The sequence below is a fragment of the Cherax quadricarinatus genome, chromosome 88 (genome assembly GCF_038502225.1).
Source record: "Cherax quadricarinatus isolate ZL_2023a chromosome 88, ASM3850222v1, whole genome shotgun sequence".
Classification (NCBI taxonomy): Eukaryota; Metazoa; Arthropoda; class Malacostraca; order Decapoda; family Parastacidae; genus Cherax; species Cherax quadricarinatus.
Genome location: NC_091379.1, coordinates 104,777 through 122,533, shown reverse-complemented (window position 1 = coordinate 122,533; position 17,757 = coordinate 104,777). Strand labels below are relative to the sequence as shown.

The 17,757-nt window shown below is 46.9% G+C and overlaps 1 protein-coding gene across 1 annotated transcript in view; it reads left to right on the top strand.

Moving 5' to 3' along the window:
* Nucleotides 1–16,502, top strand: part of LOC128698649 (nephrin) — a 59,309-nt gene extending 42,807 nt beyond the window's left edge. The window contains exons 13-24 of the mRNA XM_070103793.1: nt 3,284–3,386; nt 3,874–4,025; nt 5,759–5,885; nt 6,051–6,196; nt 6,857–7,032; nt 7,285–7,449; nt 7,981–8,094; nt 9,126–9,270; nt 9,788–9,940; nt 12,579–12,730; nt 13,335–13,998; nt 14,734–16,502. Of these exons, the coding sequence (XP_069959894.1) occupies nt 3,284–3,386; nt 3,874–4,025; nt 5,759–5,885; nt 6,051–6,196; nt 6,857–7,032; nt 7,285–7,449; nt 7,981–8,094; nt 9,126–9,270; nt 9,788–9,940; nt 12,579–12,730; nt 13,335–13,998; nt 14,734–16,358 (3,722 nt within the window). The 3' untranslated portion in view covers nt 16,359–16,502. The remainder of the gene's footprint in view (nt 1–3,283; nt 3,387–3,873; nt 4,026–5,758; nt 5,886–6,050; nt 6,197–6,856; nt 7,033–7,284; nt 7,450–7,980; nt 8,095–9,125; nt 9,271–9,787; nt 9,941–12,578; nt 12,731–13,334; nt 13,999–14,733) is intronic.
* The last annotated feature ends 1,255 nt before the right edge of the window (nt 16,503–17,757 follow it).

The following is a 17,757-nucleotide window of genomic DNA, read 5'->3' as shown; positions in this document are numbered from 1 at the left end:
GTACTGTCCTCCCTCAGTAATACTGTCCTCCCTCAGCAGTACTAGTACTGTCCTCCCTCAGCAGTACTAGTACTGTCCTCCCTCAGTAATACTGTCCTCCCTCAGTAGTACTAGTACTGTCCTCCCTCAGCAGTACTAGTACTGTCCTCCCTCAGTAATACTGTCCTCCCTCAGTAGTACTAGTACTGTCCTCCCTCAGCAGTACTAGTACTGTCCTCCCTCAGTAGTACTGTCCTCCCTCAGTAGTACTAGTACTGTCCTCCCTCAGTAATACTGTCCTCCCTCAGTAGTACTGTCCTCCCTCAGTAGTACTAGTACTGTCCTCCCTCAGCAGTACTAGTACTGTCCTCCCTCAGCAGTACTAGTACTGTCCTCCCTCAGTAATACTGTCCTCCCTCAGCAGTACTAGTACTGTCCTCCCTCAGCAGTACTAGTACTGTCCTCCCTCAGTAATACTGTCCTCCCTCAGTAGTACTGTCCTCCCTCAGTAGTACTAGTACTGTCCTCCCTCAATAGTACTAGTACTGTCCTCCCTCAGCAGTACTAGTACTGTCCTCCCTCAGCAGTACTAGTACTGTCCTCCCTCAGTAGTACTAGTACTGTCCTCCCTCAGCAGTACTAGTACTGTCCTCCCTCAGTAGTACTAGTACTGTCCTCCCTCAGCAGTACTAGTACTGTCCTCCCTCAGCAGTACTAGTACTGTCCTCCCTCAGCAGTACTAGTACTGTCCTCCCTCAGCAGTACTAGTACTGTCCTCCCTCAGTAGTACTAGTACTGTCCTCCCTCAGCAGTACTAGTACTGTCCTCCCTCAGTAGTACTAGTACTGTCCTCCCTCAGCAGTACTAGTACTGTCCTCCCTCAGTAGTACTAGTACTGTCCTCCCTCAGCAGTACTAGTACTGTCCTCCCTCAGTAGTACTAGTACTGTCCTCCCTCAGTAGTACTAGTACTGTCCTCCCTCAGCAGTACTAGTACTGTCCTCCCTCAGTAGTACTGTCCTCCCTCAGTAGTACTAGTACTGTCCTCCCTCAGTAGTACTAGTACTGTCCTCCCTCAGTAGTACTAGTACTGTCCTCCCTCAGTAGTACTAGTACTGCCCTCCCTCAGCAGTACTAGTACTGTCCTCCCTCAGTAGTACTAGTACTGTCCTCCCTCAGCAGTACTAGTACTGCCCTCCCTCAGCAGTACTAGTACTGCCCTCCCTCAGCAGTACTAGTACTGCCCTCCCTCAGTAGTACTAGTACTGTCCTCCCTCAGCAGTACTAGTACTGTCCTCCCTCAGTAGTACTAGTACTGTCCTCCCTCAGCAGTACTAGTACTGTCCTCCCTCAGTAGTACTAGTACTGTCCTCCCTCAGCAGTACTAGTACTGTCCTCCCTCAGCAGTACTAGTACTGCCCTCCCTCAGTAGTACTAGTACTGTCCTCCCTCAGCAGTACTAGTACTGTCCTCCCTCAGTAGTACTAGTACTGTCCTCCCTCAGCAGTACTGTCCTCCCTCAGTAGTACTGTCCTCCCTCAGTAGTACTAGTACTGTCCTCCCTCAGTAGTACTGTCCTCCCTCAGTAGTACTAGTACTGTCCTCCCTCAGTAGTACTGTCCTCCCTCAGCAGTACTAGTACTGTCCTCCCTCAGTAGTACTGTCCTCCCTCAGTAGTACTAGTACTGTCCTCTCTCAGCAGTACTAGTACAGTCCTCCCTCAGCAGTACTAGTACAGTCCTCCCTCAGCAGTACTAGTACTGTCCTCTCTCAGCAGTACTAGTACAGTCCTCCCTCAGCAGTACTAGTACAGTCCTCCCTCAGCAGTACTAGTACTGTCCTCCCTCAGCAGTACTAGTACTGTCCTCCCTCAGTAGTACTGTCCTCCCTCAGCAGTACTAGTACTGTCCTCCCTCAGTAGTACTGTCCTCCCTCAGTAGTACTAGTACTGTCCTCCCTCAGTAGTACTAGTACTGTCCTCTCTCAGCAGTACTAGTACAGTCCTCCCTCAGCAGTACTAGTACAGTCCTCCCTCAGCAGTACTAGTACTGCCCTCCCTCAGCAGTACTAGTACTGCCCTCCCTCAGTAGTACTAGTACTGTCCTCCCTCAGCAGTACTAGTACTGCCCTCCCTCAGTAGTACTAGTACTGTCCTCCCTCAGCAGTACTAGTACTGTCCTCCCTCAGTAGTACTAGTACTGTCCTCCCTCAGTAGTACTGTCCTCCCTCAGTAGTACTGTCCTCCCTCAGTAGTACTGTCCTCCCTCAGTAGTACTGTCCTCCCTCAGTAGTACTGTCCTCCCTCAGTAGTACTAGTACTGTCCTCCCTCAGTAGTACTGTCCTCTCTCAGCAGTACTAGTACAGTCCTCCCTCAGCAGTACTAGTACTGTCCTCCCTCAGCAGTACTAGTACTGTCCTCCCTCAGCAGTACTAGTACTGTCCTCCCTCAGCAGTACTAGTACTGTCCTCCCTCAGCAGTACTAGTACTGTCCTCCCTCAGCAGTACTAGTACTGTCCTCCCTCAGCAGTACTAGTACTGTCCTCCCTCAGCAGTACTAGTACTGTCCTCCCTCAGCAGTACTAGTACTGTCCTCCCTCAGTAGTACTAGTACTGTCCTCCCTCAGCAGTACTAGTACTGTCCTCCCTCAGTAGTACTAGTACTGTCCTCCCTCAGCAGTACTAGTACTGTCCTCCCTCAGCAGTACTAGTACTGTCCTCCCTCAGCAGTACTAGTACTGTCCTCCCTCAGCAGTACTAGTACTGTCCTCCCTCAGTAGTACTAGTACTGTCCTCCCTCAGCAGTACTAGTACTGTCCTCCCTCAGTAGTACTAGTACTGTCCTCCCTCAGCAGTACTAGTACTGTCCTCCCTCAGCAGTACTAGTACTGTCCTCCCTCAGTAGTACTAGTACTGTCCTCCCTCAGCAGTACTAGTACTGTCCTCCCTCAGTAGTACTAGTACTGTCCTCCCTCAGCAGTACTAGTACTGTCCTCCCTCAGCAGTACTAGTACTGTCCTCCCTCAGTAGTACTAGTACTGTCCTCCCTCAGCAGTACTAGTACTGTCCTCCCTCAGTAGTACTAGTACTGTCCTCCCTCAGCAGTACTAGTACTGTCCTCCCTCAGCAGTACTAGTACTGTCCTCCCTCAGTAGTACTAGTACTGTCCTGTAAGTAGCCTCTGGTACTACCCTCCATCAGTATTACTATTAAAGACTCACCAGTGTTGTATTATACAAGTTGTATTATACATGTTGACAGACTCACCAGTGTTGTATTATACAGTTGTATTATACATGTTGACAGACTCGCCACTGTGGGTGGTGCGACCAGCTGAGCAGCTGGACGTTCACGAGGGGACACAGCTGGTGATCACCGCCTCAGCTACCGCCAACCCCGGCCCCATCAGGTATATATTAAACACATTAACAACATAAGAAAGAAAAAAATAAGAAAAATATGCTAAAATGTAATTTTATTCTATATTTCGACGATTCAGAGCGATTTGAATAATATTTTTTTATATTTCTCTTGTTTTAGCAGAAATTCGTAAATAATCACAGTTTTAAGGGCAACTGCTGCTGCAGTTGTATTGGAGCCCTGCAGTAGGCCTACTGGCCTATACTAGGCAAGTCTTTCTTAAACTTAAACCCACTAACCACAATCTAACGTACTGGTGAAGGGAGTGTGTCAGTACATGCAGTAGTCTTTCGGGTACTAATGGAAGTACTGTAGGTGTCCGTACATACAGTAGTGTCTTCCAGGTACTATTGTAGGTATCATTACATGCAGCAGTGTCTTTCAGGTACTGGTGGAGGTACTGCAGGTATCAGTACATGCAGTAGTGTCTTCCAGGTACTAGTGTAGGTGTGAGTACATGTACTAGTGTGGTGCAGGTACTGGTGGAGGAGAGAAGAGGAGACGCTGGAGGCTACGGGAGGAGAGCTGAGGTTGGGTAGTGTCAGCAGGTCGGCTTCGGGTAACTACTCCGTCAGCGCCTACAACCCCAGGGGCGCTATCAACGCTTCCTTCTTCCTTAATATACAGTGTGAGTATCCAGGGTTACCAGGGAGGGAGACCAGGGTGACCATGGAGGGAGGGAAGAAGTGAGAGATAGAGAAGGAGAGAGGGGAAAGAGAGGGAGAGAAAAAAGGGGAAGGAAAGAGAAAGGGAGGGAAAGAAAGAGAAAGGGAGGGGGAGAGGGAGAGAAAAGAGAGAGGGAGGAAAATTGGGAGAGAGATTAATATCACATTAACTGAGAAACTCTAAACCCGCAGGGGTCACATAGCGCCTGAGGAACGGGAGGTTTGATCCACGGAGGAGGAGAGTGGCTCCAATTCTTTAGATCAAGAGGCCGTTGCTACCTATAAAATATATATGAATTATCTTGGATGAGACCAAGAAAAGATATATTTATCCCAGGATTATTGTAGTTACCCCAGGATTATTGTAGTTATCCCAGAATTATTGTAGTTATCCCAGGATTATTGTAGTTATCCCAGGGTTATTGTAGTTATCCCAGAGTTATTGTAGTTATCCCAGGATTATTGTAGTTATCCCAGGATTATTGTAGTTATCCCAGAATTATTGTAGTTATCCCAGGGTTATTGTAGTTATCCCAGGATTATTGTAGTTACCCCAGGATTTTTGTAGTTATCCCAGAATTATTGTAGTTATCCCAGGATTATTGTAGTTATCCCAGGGTTATTGTAGTTATCCCAGGATTATTGTAGTTATCCCAGGATTATTGTAGTTATCCCAGGATTATTGTAGTTATCCCAGGATTATTGTAGTTATCCCAGGATTATTGTAGTTATCCCAGGATTATTGTAGTTATCACAGGATTATTGTAGTTATCCCAGGATTATTGTAGTTATCACAGGATTATTGTAGTTATCCCAGGATTATTGTAGTTATCCCAGGATTATTATAGTTATCCCAGGATTATTGTAGTTATCCCAGGATTATTGTAGTTATCACAGGATTATTGTAGTTATCCCAGGGTTATTGTAATTATCTCAGGATTATTTTAGTTATCCCAGGATTATTGTAGTTATCACAGGATTATTGTAGTTATCCCAGGGTTATTGTAGTTATCCCCGGATTATTGTAGTTATCTCAGGATTATTGTAGTTATCCCAGGATTATTGTAATCCCAGGATTATTGTAGTTATCCCAGGATTATTGTAGTTATCCCAGGATTTTTGTAGTTATCACAGGATTATTGTAGTTATCCCAGGGTTATTGTAGTTATTACAGTATTATTGTAGCTATCCCAGGATTATTGAAGTTATCCCAGGATTATTATTGTTATCCCAGGATTATTGTAATTATCTCAGGATTATTGTAGTTATCCCAGGGATATTGTAGTTATCCCAGGATTATTGTGGTTATCCCAGAATTATTGTAGTTATTCCAGGATTATTGTAGTTATCCCAGGATTATTGTAGTTTTTAAATTATTATTGTAATATTAAAATTATTATTGTAATTTTAAAATTATTATTGTAATTTTTAAATTATTATTATTATTGTAATTTTTAAATTATTATTATTATTGTAATATTTAAATTATTATTATTGTAATTTTTAAATTATTATTATTGTAATTTTTAAATTATTATTTTTGTAATTTTTAAATTATTATTATTGTAATTTTTAAATTATTATTATTGTAATTTTTAAATTATTATTATTGTAATTTTTAAATTATTATTATTATTGGTAAAAAGTATTGAAGGGTATTAATGTGCACTAAAAAGATGAACTGACTGTTACATAGATGGCGCTGAACAAGTGGAGGCAGCAGAGCGTGTGACCGTGGGTGAGGGCGGTGCAGCTACCATAGAGTGCACCGCCCACGCCAACCCACCTCCCACACTCACTTGGACCAGGGACGCCCACAATAGGTGAGTCCTTTTATCTGTCGTGAATGGTTGCCGTGAGTTATACTGGTGGGGAGTAAAGCCGTGTGGGTTATATTGATGGGAGGGTTGGCTTTCCATGGGTTATATTGATGGGAGGGTTGGCTTTCCATGGGTTATATTGATGGGTTGGCTTTCCATTATTTTCAGCTCCAATCAGATGTTGAGCACGGGCGTGGGGTTGGCTCGCCTGGTGCTGGAGGAGGCAACGTGGGCGGACACGGGCGTGTACCTCTGCCACGCCTCTAATGTGGTGTCCTCCGCGCCTTCTGTCGCTACTAAAGTTATCGTCACACGTAAGTACACACACACATACACACATTTAGAGAAAGTGCAAAGGTTTGCAACAAGACTAGTCCCGGAGCTAAGGGGAAATGTCCTACGAGGAGAGGTTAAGAAAAAGCGACCTGCCGACACTACGGCAGGAGGGATGGAGGGGACATGGTAACGACATATAAAATACTGAGAGGAATTGACAAGGTGGATAGGGACAGGATGTTCCAGAGATGGGAACACACCAGCAACCGGAAGTTGAAAGGTCAGAAGAGTCTTAGGAATGTTATGAAGTATTTCTTCAGTCATAGTGTTGTCAGGAAGTGGAACAATCTGTAGAGTGATGTAGTGGAAGCAGGATCCACACATAGCTTTAACAAGAGGTATGATAAAGCTCATGGAGCAGGGAGAGAGAGAGGACCAAGTAGCGACCAGCGAAGAGTCGGGGCCAGGAGCTATGAATCGACCTCTGCAACCACATATAGGTGAATACACGCACGATCACATTCACACTGCCTCTCAGCCTCAATACATAGCTCCTGACGACGCTCTGGTTGCACTGTGAAAGTCCTAGACCCAGTCCATTAAGGTGATCAACTTTACACTCAATGTCAGCTTATTTTTAATGCTGTTTTGTGTTACAAGTGACCCCAGAGCCACTAATACTTGGTTTGTCGACTTAGAGGCGCCAGTGGTGACGCAGGAGGGTGGTGGTGTTGGTGGTGCATGGGCAGCGGTGGGCGGGGAGGGTCGTCTGGTGTGTCGTGTGAGGGCCGCCCCCGCCCCCACCTTCGTCTGGACGACCCAGGACGACCTCAGTCTTCATAACACAGAGAAATATGTCATCCACGACCCTCAGGTGGGTAATAATAATAATTAAAAAAATAATAATTACAATAATAGTAATTAACAATAATAATTAACAACAGTAACAATAATAATAATAATTAACAATAGTAATAATAATAATATTACAACTACTACTACTAATAATAATAATAATTAACAGTGATAAAAATGACTAATTAATAATTAGCAATAATAATTGGGAATAATGGCAATGATAATAATTAATAATACTAATAATAATAATACTTGTATGTTGTGTCAGCTGGTGGACGGGCTGGTGGTGTGGGCGGGGGTGTTGGAGGTACGGGCGGTGCAGGAGGAAGACTACGCCCAGTATAAGTGCACTGCCCACAACCCTTTGGGTTCCGACTCAGCCCATCTCGCTCTCAATCCGCCCACACGCCCACACACGCCTTTCAACCTCACCGTAAGTACCTAAGCACCAGGAGAGTAGAGCGTAAATTTAATGTAAATTTGGGGGGTAAATTAGTGTAAATTGGGTAAATTTAATGTAAATTGGGTAAATTTAATGTAAATTGGGTAAATTTAATGTAAATTGGGTAAATTTAGTGTAAATTTGGGTAAATTTAGTGTACCAATTATAAGTAATAATAATTCTAAGTAATTTTTCTGTTTTTCATAATTCAGCAAATATTTTAACGATTATATATATTAAATATATTTGTTGACATGTTTATATATGACATAATGTTTATAGTGAGATACATGATTATAAACACTGGGTGTTAAATAATAATTTGCTTTACTCTCTCTCTCTCTCTCTCTCTCTTCCTCTCATTCTGTCTCTCTGTCTCTCCTATTTCCTGGTTTTCTCAACTTCCCTGTCCATCCATTCCCTCCACTATTTTCCCTTCATCAATCCTTCAACTTCCCTTCATCTATCTCCACCATGCCCCACCCTTCCCCCATCTTGCTTCCCCCTCCACCACCTGGTCAGGTGACCAACATCACCCAGTACTCGGTGTCACTGGCTTGGACTCCTAACTTCCAGGGTGGACAACCCCGTGGCTACACTCTCAGGTACCGCCCGGCTGGTACCCTCCAGTATCAGGTATTGTCTCACCCTTATATTCTTCACCTTAAAACAAACACCCAGGTGTAGAAATATTACTGTATTGTATATTACAAGTATCCAGCTCTTGGGAAGTGTGTGTGTGTGTGTGTGTGTGTGTGTGTGTGTGTGTGATAACTGAGCGAGAAAATCGGAGAAGTCCAGAAGATAGGATTGGAGGGTCGGGGGACTTTTAGCCATCCTCCTGGCCCCCTATGACCCTTATGGGTTTAGCCCTTCTCCGTGAATATAATAATAATAAAAGTAATAATGTAATAATTGTAATACTAATAATAATAATAATAATAATAATAATTTAATAATAATAATGGCAATACTGTAATAATAATTTAAGTGCGGGTTATTCGTGATTTATTCCAGCCACATAATTCGTGACCTTTTAATCTTCATCACTGTACATTTTGAGCCACGAAACTGTTAAGATTCGACCACTGACCGTTCCGTGGGTTGTTTACTAGTAACATCAGTCGTCCAGAACAGCTGAGAGCTGCATCAAGTCACAAACAGATCTACCCAGGTAGAACTGTCTGTGACTTGAAGTTCACGGAAGTTCTCGGGTATTTTATACTTTTTATCTCCATCCTGTGCGCCGGTTATTTGTGTAATGTTTACAATAGTGTTATTATAATTTGGCGAGTTATTTATTTCGCGTTATTACACATACGCCTGTGATGTTTTTTATGAGTAACCATTTTAATTTGAAACATTTTCGTTAATATTAAGATAAATTAGATACATGTTATTGTGGCAATGTTCCCACAATAAAGATACCCAAGTGTTGTACATGTATTTAATTCATCAGAAATATTGATTTACACTTCTGTTAATAAGTGTCTTTTTTTAACAATTTTAATGCATATTGATGAGATAAACCACTGAACGGATGAGGCTTGAATCCGTGGCGAATGAGTCGTATAATTCTGGAGATTTCCGACGCACTCACCTTGGGTTCAAACCTCACCAGTTCAGTGGTTTGTTTACAATCGTGTTATGACGATTTCGTGAGACAGTTCGTGGAGGTCTCTGGCGGACACACAGCAGGCACCACTCTGGGTGGCCTTAGGCCAGCAGGAGAGTACTTCTTCAGTATCATGGCCAGGAACGACCAGGGCAACTCTGACTACCTCTCGCCTCCTCTACTAGTTACCCTCCTAGGTCAGTCTACCCTCCCACCTTCATACTATTAATAATAACATCAACAATTAATAATAAATATTTTTATTATAAATTATTATACATAAATATGCAATAATTTAAAAGCCCTTATTAATGCAGTGAATGACGAGAAAACAACTTTAGTAAGTTTATTCAGGTGTAGATGCACATAAATAGTTACATAAGTTATCATACATACTAACATATGCAGTAAAATCACAGTAAACAAGTGATATCACAATATGCAGAAAAACCAATGTGAAAAAAATAATGAAATTCCAAGCGCTTTCTTGATTTATCACATTATCAAGGTCCTTGATAATGTGAGAAGTCACGAAATCGATTGGAATTTCACTATTTTTTCACAGTGATTATTTTGCATAGTAACATATGTAAATTACCCAGGATAACCCCAAAAGAAGTCAAGGTGACTTATTTCTTATTTCCCTTGGGGTCCTTGAAGGACCAAGAGTGTGGCGCTGTTTAATTTTTTTTTTCTTTGTCTACTTGGGGATAGGTGTGTCAGGCAGCAACAGTAGCAGTAGCAGGTGGCGTGTTCCTCGTCTCATTCTGTTGATCATGACGCTGACGGGAGCTGCTCTCCTGGTCCTCAACATTGCCATCATTGCTTGCTTCGTCCGACGACGCTCCATCGCCAGACGATCCTCAGGTGAGAATCTGGTCAAGTCTTGGCCATTCAGGAACTCTGATAAAAGTTCACACATAAAGAAATGGAACAGATTATGAGATTGAGAAGTTGTTTTTTGTTTATGAGGCTGTGGTGTACGTGTGGGCACGCTCCCACACGTGTGGGCACCCTCCCACACGTGTGGGCACCCTCCCACACGTGTGGGCACCCTCCCACACGCTGTGGTGTACGTGTGGGCACCCTCCCACACGCTGTGGTGTACGTCTGGGCACGCTCCCACACGCTGTGGTGTACGTCTGGGCACGCTCCCACACGCTGTGGTGTACGTGTGGGCACGCTCCCACACGCTGTGGTGTACGTCTGGGCACGCTCCCACACGCTGTGGTGTACGTGTGGGCACGCTCCCACACGCTGTGGTGTACGTGTGGGCACGCTCCCACACGCTGTGGTGTACGTGTGGGCACGCTCCCACACGCTGTGGTGTACGTGTGGGCACGCTCCCACACGCTGTGGTGTACGTGTGGGCACGCTCCCACACGCTGTGGTGTACGTGTGGGCACGCTCCCACACGCTGTGGTGTACGTGTGGGCACGCTCCCACACGCTGTGGTGTACGTGTGGGCACGCTCCCACACGCTGTGGTGTACGTGTGGGCACGCTCCCACACGCTGTGGTGTACGTGTGGGCACGCTCCCACACGTCTGGGCACGCTCCCACACGCTGTGGTGTACGTGTGGGCACGCTCCCACACGCTGTGGTGTACGTGTGGGCACGCTCCCACACGCTGTGGTGTACGTGTGGGCACGCTCCCACACGCTGTGGTGTACGTGTGGGCACGCTCCCACACGCTGTGGTGTACGTGTGGGCACGCTCCCACACGCTGTGGTGTACGTGTGGGCACGCTCCCACACGCTGTGGTGTACGTGTGGGCACGCTCCCACACGCTGTGGTGTACGTGTGGGCACGCTCCCACACGCTGTGGTGTACGTGTGGGCACGCTCCCACACGCTGTGGTGTACGTGTGGGCACGCTCCCACACGCTGTGGTGTACGTGTGGGCACGCTCCCACACGCTGTGGTGTACGTGTGGGCACGCTCCCACACGCTGTGGTGTACGTGTGGGCACGCTCCCACACGCTGTGGTGTACGTGTGGGCACGCTCCCACACGTACGTGTGGGCACGCCCACACGCTGTGTGTACGTGTGGGCACGCTCCCACACGCGTACGTGTGGGCACGCTCCCACACGTACGTGTGGGCACGCCCACACGCTGTGGTGTACGTGTGGGCACGCTCCCACACGCTGTGGTGTACGTGTGGGCACGCTCCCACACGCTGTGGTGTACGTGTGGGCACGCTCCCACACGCTGTGGTGTACGTGTGGGCACGCTCCCACACGCTGTGGTGTACGTGTGGGCACGCTCCCACACGCTGTGGTGTACGTGTGGGCACGCTCCCACACGCTGTGGGGTACGTGTGGGCACGCTCCCACACGCTGTGGGGTACGTGTGGGCACGCTCCCACACGCTGTGAATATCTTCACTAAATGTTCACACACTTTGGTAAAGAAATGGAAAACTGAGAAGACTGAGAGGATCTTTTGATGAGGCTGTGATAAATACCTGGGAGGGTGTTCCAGGGGTCAACGCCTCTGCGGCCCGGTCTATGACCAGGCTTCGCTGTGGATCAGAGCCTGATCAACCAGGTTGTTAATGCTGGCCGCACGTAAACCGATGTACGAGCCACAGCCCGGCTGGTCAGGTACCGACCAGCTCCCTCATTAGACAGCCAGGGGTCTATTGGTAATCCCTTGATGTATGTTGGGAGGCAGTTGAACAGTTTTGGGCCCCTGACACTTATTGTGTTGTCTCTTAGCGTACTCATGGCGCCCCTGCTTTTCATTGGGGTATTTTACACCGCCTGCCGAGGCTTCTGCTTTCGTAAGGAGTGATTTTCGTGTTCAGATTTTGGGACTAGTCTAAGATTTTTCAGTGTATATTATCATGTATCTTTCTCGCCTGCGTTCCAAGGAGTACAGGTCAGGGGACTTTATCCATTCTCAGTAATTTAGGTGGTTTATTGTACGTATACGTGCCGTGAAAGTTCTGTGTATATTCTAAAGGTCTGCAATTTTGCCTGCTTTGGAAGGGGCAGTCAGTGTACAGCAGTATTCCAGCCTAGAGAGAACAAGCGATTTGAAGAGGATCATCATTGCCTTGGCATCTCTAGTTTAGAAGGTTCTCATTATTCATCCTATCATTTTCCTAATAGATGTGTCCCATAGCCGAGCTATTAGCGCACTGAACTCACACATTGAGGTCCGTGGTTCGATCCCCGGTACGGGTGAAAATATTGGGCGTATTTCCTTAAGACACCTGCCATCCCTGTTTAGCTAGCAGCAAAATAGGTACTTAAGTGTTCGTCACTTTACACCTGCTATTCCTATTCACTTAGCAGTAAGGAGGCACCTGGGTGTTAGTCGACTGGTGTGGGTCGCATTCTGGGGACAAAATTAACTTAAGTTGCTGGAAATGCTCTGCATAACCAGGGGCTTTATAGTATGTCATTGGTGTCAGCTATGGTCTGTATAATTTGTATCATGCACTTGTAGAAATAAAGATTATTATAATTATTATTATTATTATTATTACTGTGTGTGCAGGTGGGATGTCCCGCAAGGCAGGCGCCTCAGACACCCTGTGTAGCACCGTGGGCTCCGCCACACCTGGTCTCCATCATGATATCCTGTTCTCCCTCGCCACCGCCAACACTGCCAACTCCAGCACTCTCTCCAACACCCTCACAACCTACAAGGTAAGTTGACCATCACTCCTGATGTCTCTTTTATTCCTCTCTTCCAAGGTGATCCAAGGAAGAGGAGCGTAGCTCCAGTTCCTTGAATCAAGAGTCATTGAAAGAGGACGTCTCAAATTAAAAATTATTTTCTTTCGTAAATACTGTGTAGCCTCTTTATCAGTATTTTATATATTTGTTTTACTACATAAACTTTTTTGTCGTCACTCTTCATGACGGCCATAAAAACTTTAAATTTTGTTCATGTTTACTCAGTCGCAATATTGACTTTTATATTGTTTACCTGAGGTGAAGATTGATATATAGACAAAAATATTCCGAGGCGAGAAAGAGATGGAGAGAGATTAATGTCATTAGGTACAAGATACCTGTTTCCTAACACTTGAATGAGAAAAGGGGAGAGAGAAAGAGAGAAGGATATAAAGGGTAAAATAATTATTTTTTTAATGTCCTAATGTTTAAAGAAGTAAAGGAATTAATCGATGTTAATGGAAATTCAATCATGCTACAACACAGATCCTCAAATCAAACATTTTGATGTGAGTGCATGTACGCGGCTAGGATGATTGAAGACACTAATAATAATAACTTCTTGTGGGTACAGCAGGAGGCACAGACGCTGGTGGACGAGTGTGAGAGGCGAGGCTCAGGGGTGTCAAGCACAGACAGGGGTCGTCCCAGTCTCGCCCTCCTTCAGAACGGAGCACTCGTCAGGAAGAACAGCCCCTCACCCCAGAACGGCGGCGGAACGGTGAAAACCGCCACGTCGAACGTACAACCAAGTGGCGGCAGTGGATGTGGAAGGCAGAACGGCGGAGTACCGACACAGCAGACGAGAATTAGTGCCCCATCTCCTGCCACCACTCCCTTAAACGGTCACCTTCACCCTCCCACTAACCCTGAGGTGTGCTCACTAACCTCAAGTACCTACGACACCCACTCTCCCACACTCCCTCAGCAGCAGCTGCAGAGGAGAGACTCGGGATCTCAACCAGCAGATGACCAGGTATCCCTAGCTTCCTACCACAGCACCCACTCCCGCACCTTCTCCCAGGGTTACGTCCGCCCACTGCCGCCCCCTGGCTGCCCATACCACCCACCCTCACGCCCACAACCGCTTTGTCAGGGTAGCTCTTACTACCAGAGCCAACAGCAGAGTGAGAAGCAGCAACAGAGTAGACCCACGTACTCCAGCCTCAGCCCCTCCAGCTTGTACACACTCAGTACTGAGTACTACGATGCTCACTGTACTCAGTCCTCCTCTTCTGGTATGTTAATATTCATCTTCAATTGTCGTATGGTGTTGCTCTGTAATATATATTGTTGTGTATCCTTCTTTGGGTCACTCTGTCTTGACGGGAAACGGCTCTAGAGGTAAACAAAATGTAATCCATTTGGATTACATTTTTTGGAACGAAGCTATTTTCATATTATATTAAATTTATGGTGAAGCGCTAAAACCGTGAAAGTCATACAGCGCCTTGGGACGAGGAGAGTAACTTCAATTGTAATTCTTAAGCAGATAATTATTACCGTGGCGCATCCTCTTCAAGGAAAATCATGATTTAAGAGACAATCTAGACACAAAAGCCTCTTGGAGATCCCCGTGTGCAGTTCAGCCTGTATAAAAACTCAGTGCGCATGAAAGGCCTTATGATCTGGCACCTCCTGCCTGAAGCACCAAAGCGCCCGCTCATCTGCCAGTTGATTCAGAGCTGGCTCTGAATTCAAAGAATTGGAGCTCTCCTCCCTTTTCTTAGCTCGAATATTATTGTCTCCCTCACGACTCACGAAATCGTAATAACACGGAACGGGTGGGATTTGAACCCATGGCGAGTGAGACGAGTGTCTTACGCACTGGCCTGGAGTTTTACGACTCACTCGCCATGGCTTAGAACCGTGGCTTATTATCTCATATTTCCCAAGGAGCTATATGACCCCTACTGTCTTAGGGCTTCGCCCCCTTCCCCTTAAAATGAGTGAAGAAATAAATGTTTTTGCAGGAGCGCCAATGGGGTACGCTACGCTGGGTCCTCGGAGCAGGCGGACATCCCCGTCTCAGTTCGCCACCCTACAGCGCTCCCGTCCCTCCCGAACCCCTGTCCTCAACACTCTGCAGAGCTCGGGACACCAGTGTGCCTCTCTCTCCAGGTGTCAGGGGAACGACTGTTGCCACCAGCACACCACTGACGACGATGACGACCGACACATCGTCAGCGCCTGCCCCACCCATCACATCACTGACCACCCCCGCCGCAGTAGCTTCCACGGACCCCTATGGCGGGACACCCAGAGATATGATAATGTGGGGCCCGTGTCCTTCTCTCGCCTCCACCACCAACAACAACAGCAGCAGCACCACCACCATCACCACCAGAGGCAGGATAGCGCACCGTCAGGCTATAACATGATGCAGCAACGTAGTACCGACTCTTTGCCATATGGTTTACCACAACGTCACAACAGCGTGTCAGGTGACTACAGCATGACACAGCACACAGACTGCGATTCGTCAGCCTATAGCACAGCTCAAGATAGCGTGGCACAGCACCAGGAGACCAAGACATCAGAGTACAGCTCAGCACAGCGGCATGACCCAAAACCCAGCAAAGTACTACAGACTCACTCCTTCAGCCACGCCTCCTGCGTCACCCACGGGAGCAGCTGTACCTCCCATAGTAACCTAGCCAACGCCACCACCACGCCAGAGAGCCCCCACGACCTCACCACCACCTCCAGTCCCTCCCGCCGTAGAGATGTCAACCTCCGGGGCAGCTCCTCCTTCCGAAGTAGCACCTCCAGTAAGGACTCGGCCGGGACCCTCCCCACCACCACCACTGCAGGTCGTCCCAAGGTCACCACCACCACCTCGAGTCGTCCTGGAGTGCCCACTGCAACCACTGCCAGTCGTCTGGGGACCCCCACCGCTATGAGTCGTCACCGGGTCCTTACTACCACAGCGGGTCGTCTTGCTGTCTCCACTGCAGATCGTCCCGGAGTCCCCACCACTAACGATGGTCGTCCTGGAGTCCTCGCCGTCAATGTGGGTCGTTCTGGGGTCCCCACCACCAACGAGGGTCGTTCTGGCGTACCCGTTACTAATGGGGGTCGTTCTGGGGTTCCCACTACCAACGGGGGTCGTCCTGGAGTATCTGCCACCAATGGGGGTCGTCTTGGAGCCCCAACCAGTAACGAGGATCGGCCTGGAATTCCCACTACCAATGGGGGTCGATCTGGAGTCACTGCCACCAACGGGGGTCGTCCTGAAGTCCCTGCCACCAATGGGGGTCGTCCTGGAGTCCCTGCAACCAACGGGGATCGTCCTGGTGTCCCCGCCCAGAACGTGAGTCGCCCGAAAGTCACCAATGAAGGTCATCCTGCAGTCTCCACTACCAACGAGAATCGTTCCGAAGTTCCCGCTGCCAGCGAGGGTCGTCCCGGAGTACCCACCACTAACGGGAGTCGTCCACGCTTTCCCCACGACTACGTGCGTCAGGGGTCAGCCAAGGGAAGGCCCTCCGCCACCACCATCACCTCACCACGAGCCACGAAGGAGGGCACCAACTTGACCAATAACACAGACAAAAATAACAAAGTAGCATCCAGCTCCTCTTCGCCGCCATCTTAAACACCACCACCATGACTACCACCAACAACACCTCCGTCAGGAGACATATGTAGGTTACTTAGAGGTATTACTTCAATAATGGTATAAGATGCCGATAAGTTAGTATATAAGATACATGTGCAACATGATGGTATTCTTTATTTCGGAAGATATTGAAGTCTTGCATTTGTCTTATTCATTTTACGTAAATGTGTTGTTGTAGTTGTTGACATTGTTGATGTCGGTGTGGGCAAGTGTGACACGTGGGGTTCCACAAGGGTCGGCAGTGGGGTCAGTATTGTTTAGTAATAATTATCTTTATTTCTACACATACATGATACAACTCACACAGATCATAGCTGACATCAGTGACATACTATATAGAAAGTCCCCAGTTATGCAGAGCATTTCTGGTAAATTAGGTTAATTTTTGTCCCCAGGATGCGACCCACACCAGTCGGCTAACACCCAGGTACCTGTTTACTGCTAGGTGAACATGGACAGCAGGTGTCTTAAGGAAACACGCTCCCGATGTTTTCACCCGTACTGGGGATCGAACCTTGAACCTCAGCGTGTGAGTTGAGTTTGCTACCAAACGATCTACGGTTGACATGACGGAAGAAACTGAATTAGAGGTATCTCTTTTCGCAGATCACGTGAAACTAATAAAGAAAATACCATCAAGCGAGCCAGATTTAAGATACAATAAGATTTTGTTGGGATTTTTAACCCGGAGGGTCAGCGACCCAGGGTAACCCAAGAAAGTCAGTGCATCATGGAGGACTGTATCTTATTTCCAATGTAGCCCTTCACTCTTGTCCCTCCAGGATGTGACCCACACCAGTCAGCTAACACCCAGGTACCTACTTGCTAGGTGAACGGGTTATTTAGTTTAATATGTTTATTATGCACCCCATACCCATCCTGTGGGCGGTAGTCAAAAGATTACAGAGGTACATAATGGGTCTAGGGACTGGGCCTCAAAGTTTTGATAGCTGAGCAAGTTACAGAGGTAATGAATTCACAATTTACAAAGGTAATGAACTCACAATTTACAAAGGTAATGAACTCCAGGTAGGTCTAGTCACAATCATGACAAGTTACAAAGGTATTTACAGATTACAGAGGTACACAATGGGTCCAGGGACTGGGCCCCAAAGTTTTGATGGCTGAACTAGGTACAAGGTAATGAACTCACAAGTTACAAAGGTAATGAACTCACAATTTACAAAGGTAATGAACTCACAATTTACAAAGGTAATGAACTCCAGGTAGGTCTAGTCACAATCATGACAAGTTATAAAGGTATTTACAGATTACAGAGGTACACAATGGGTCCAGGGACTGGGCCCCAAAGTTTTGATGGCTGAACTAGGTACAAGGTAATGAACTCACAAGTTACAAAGGTAATGAACTCACA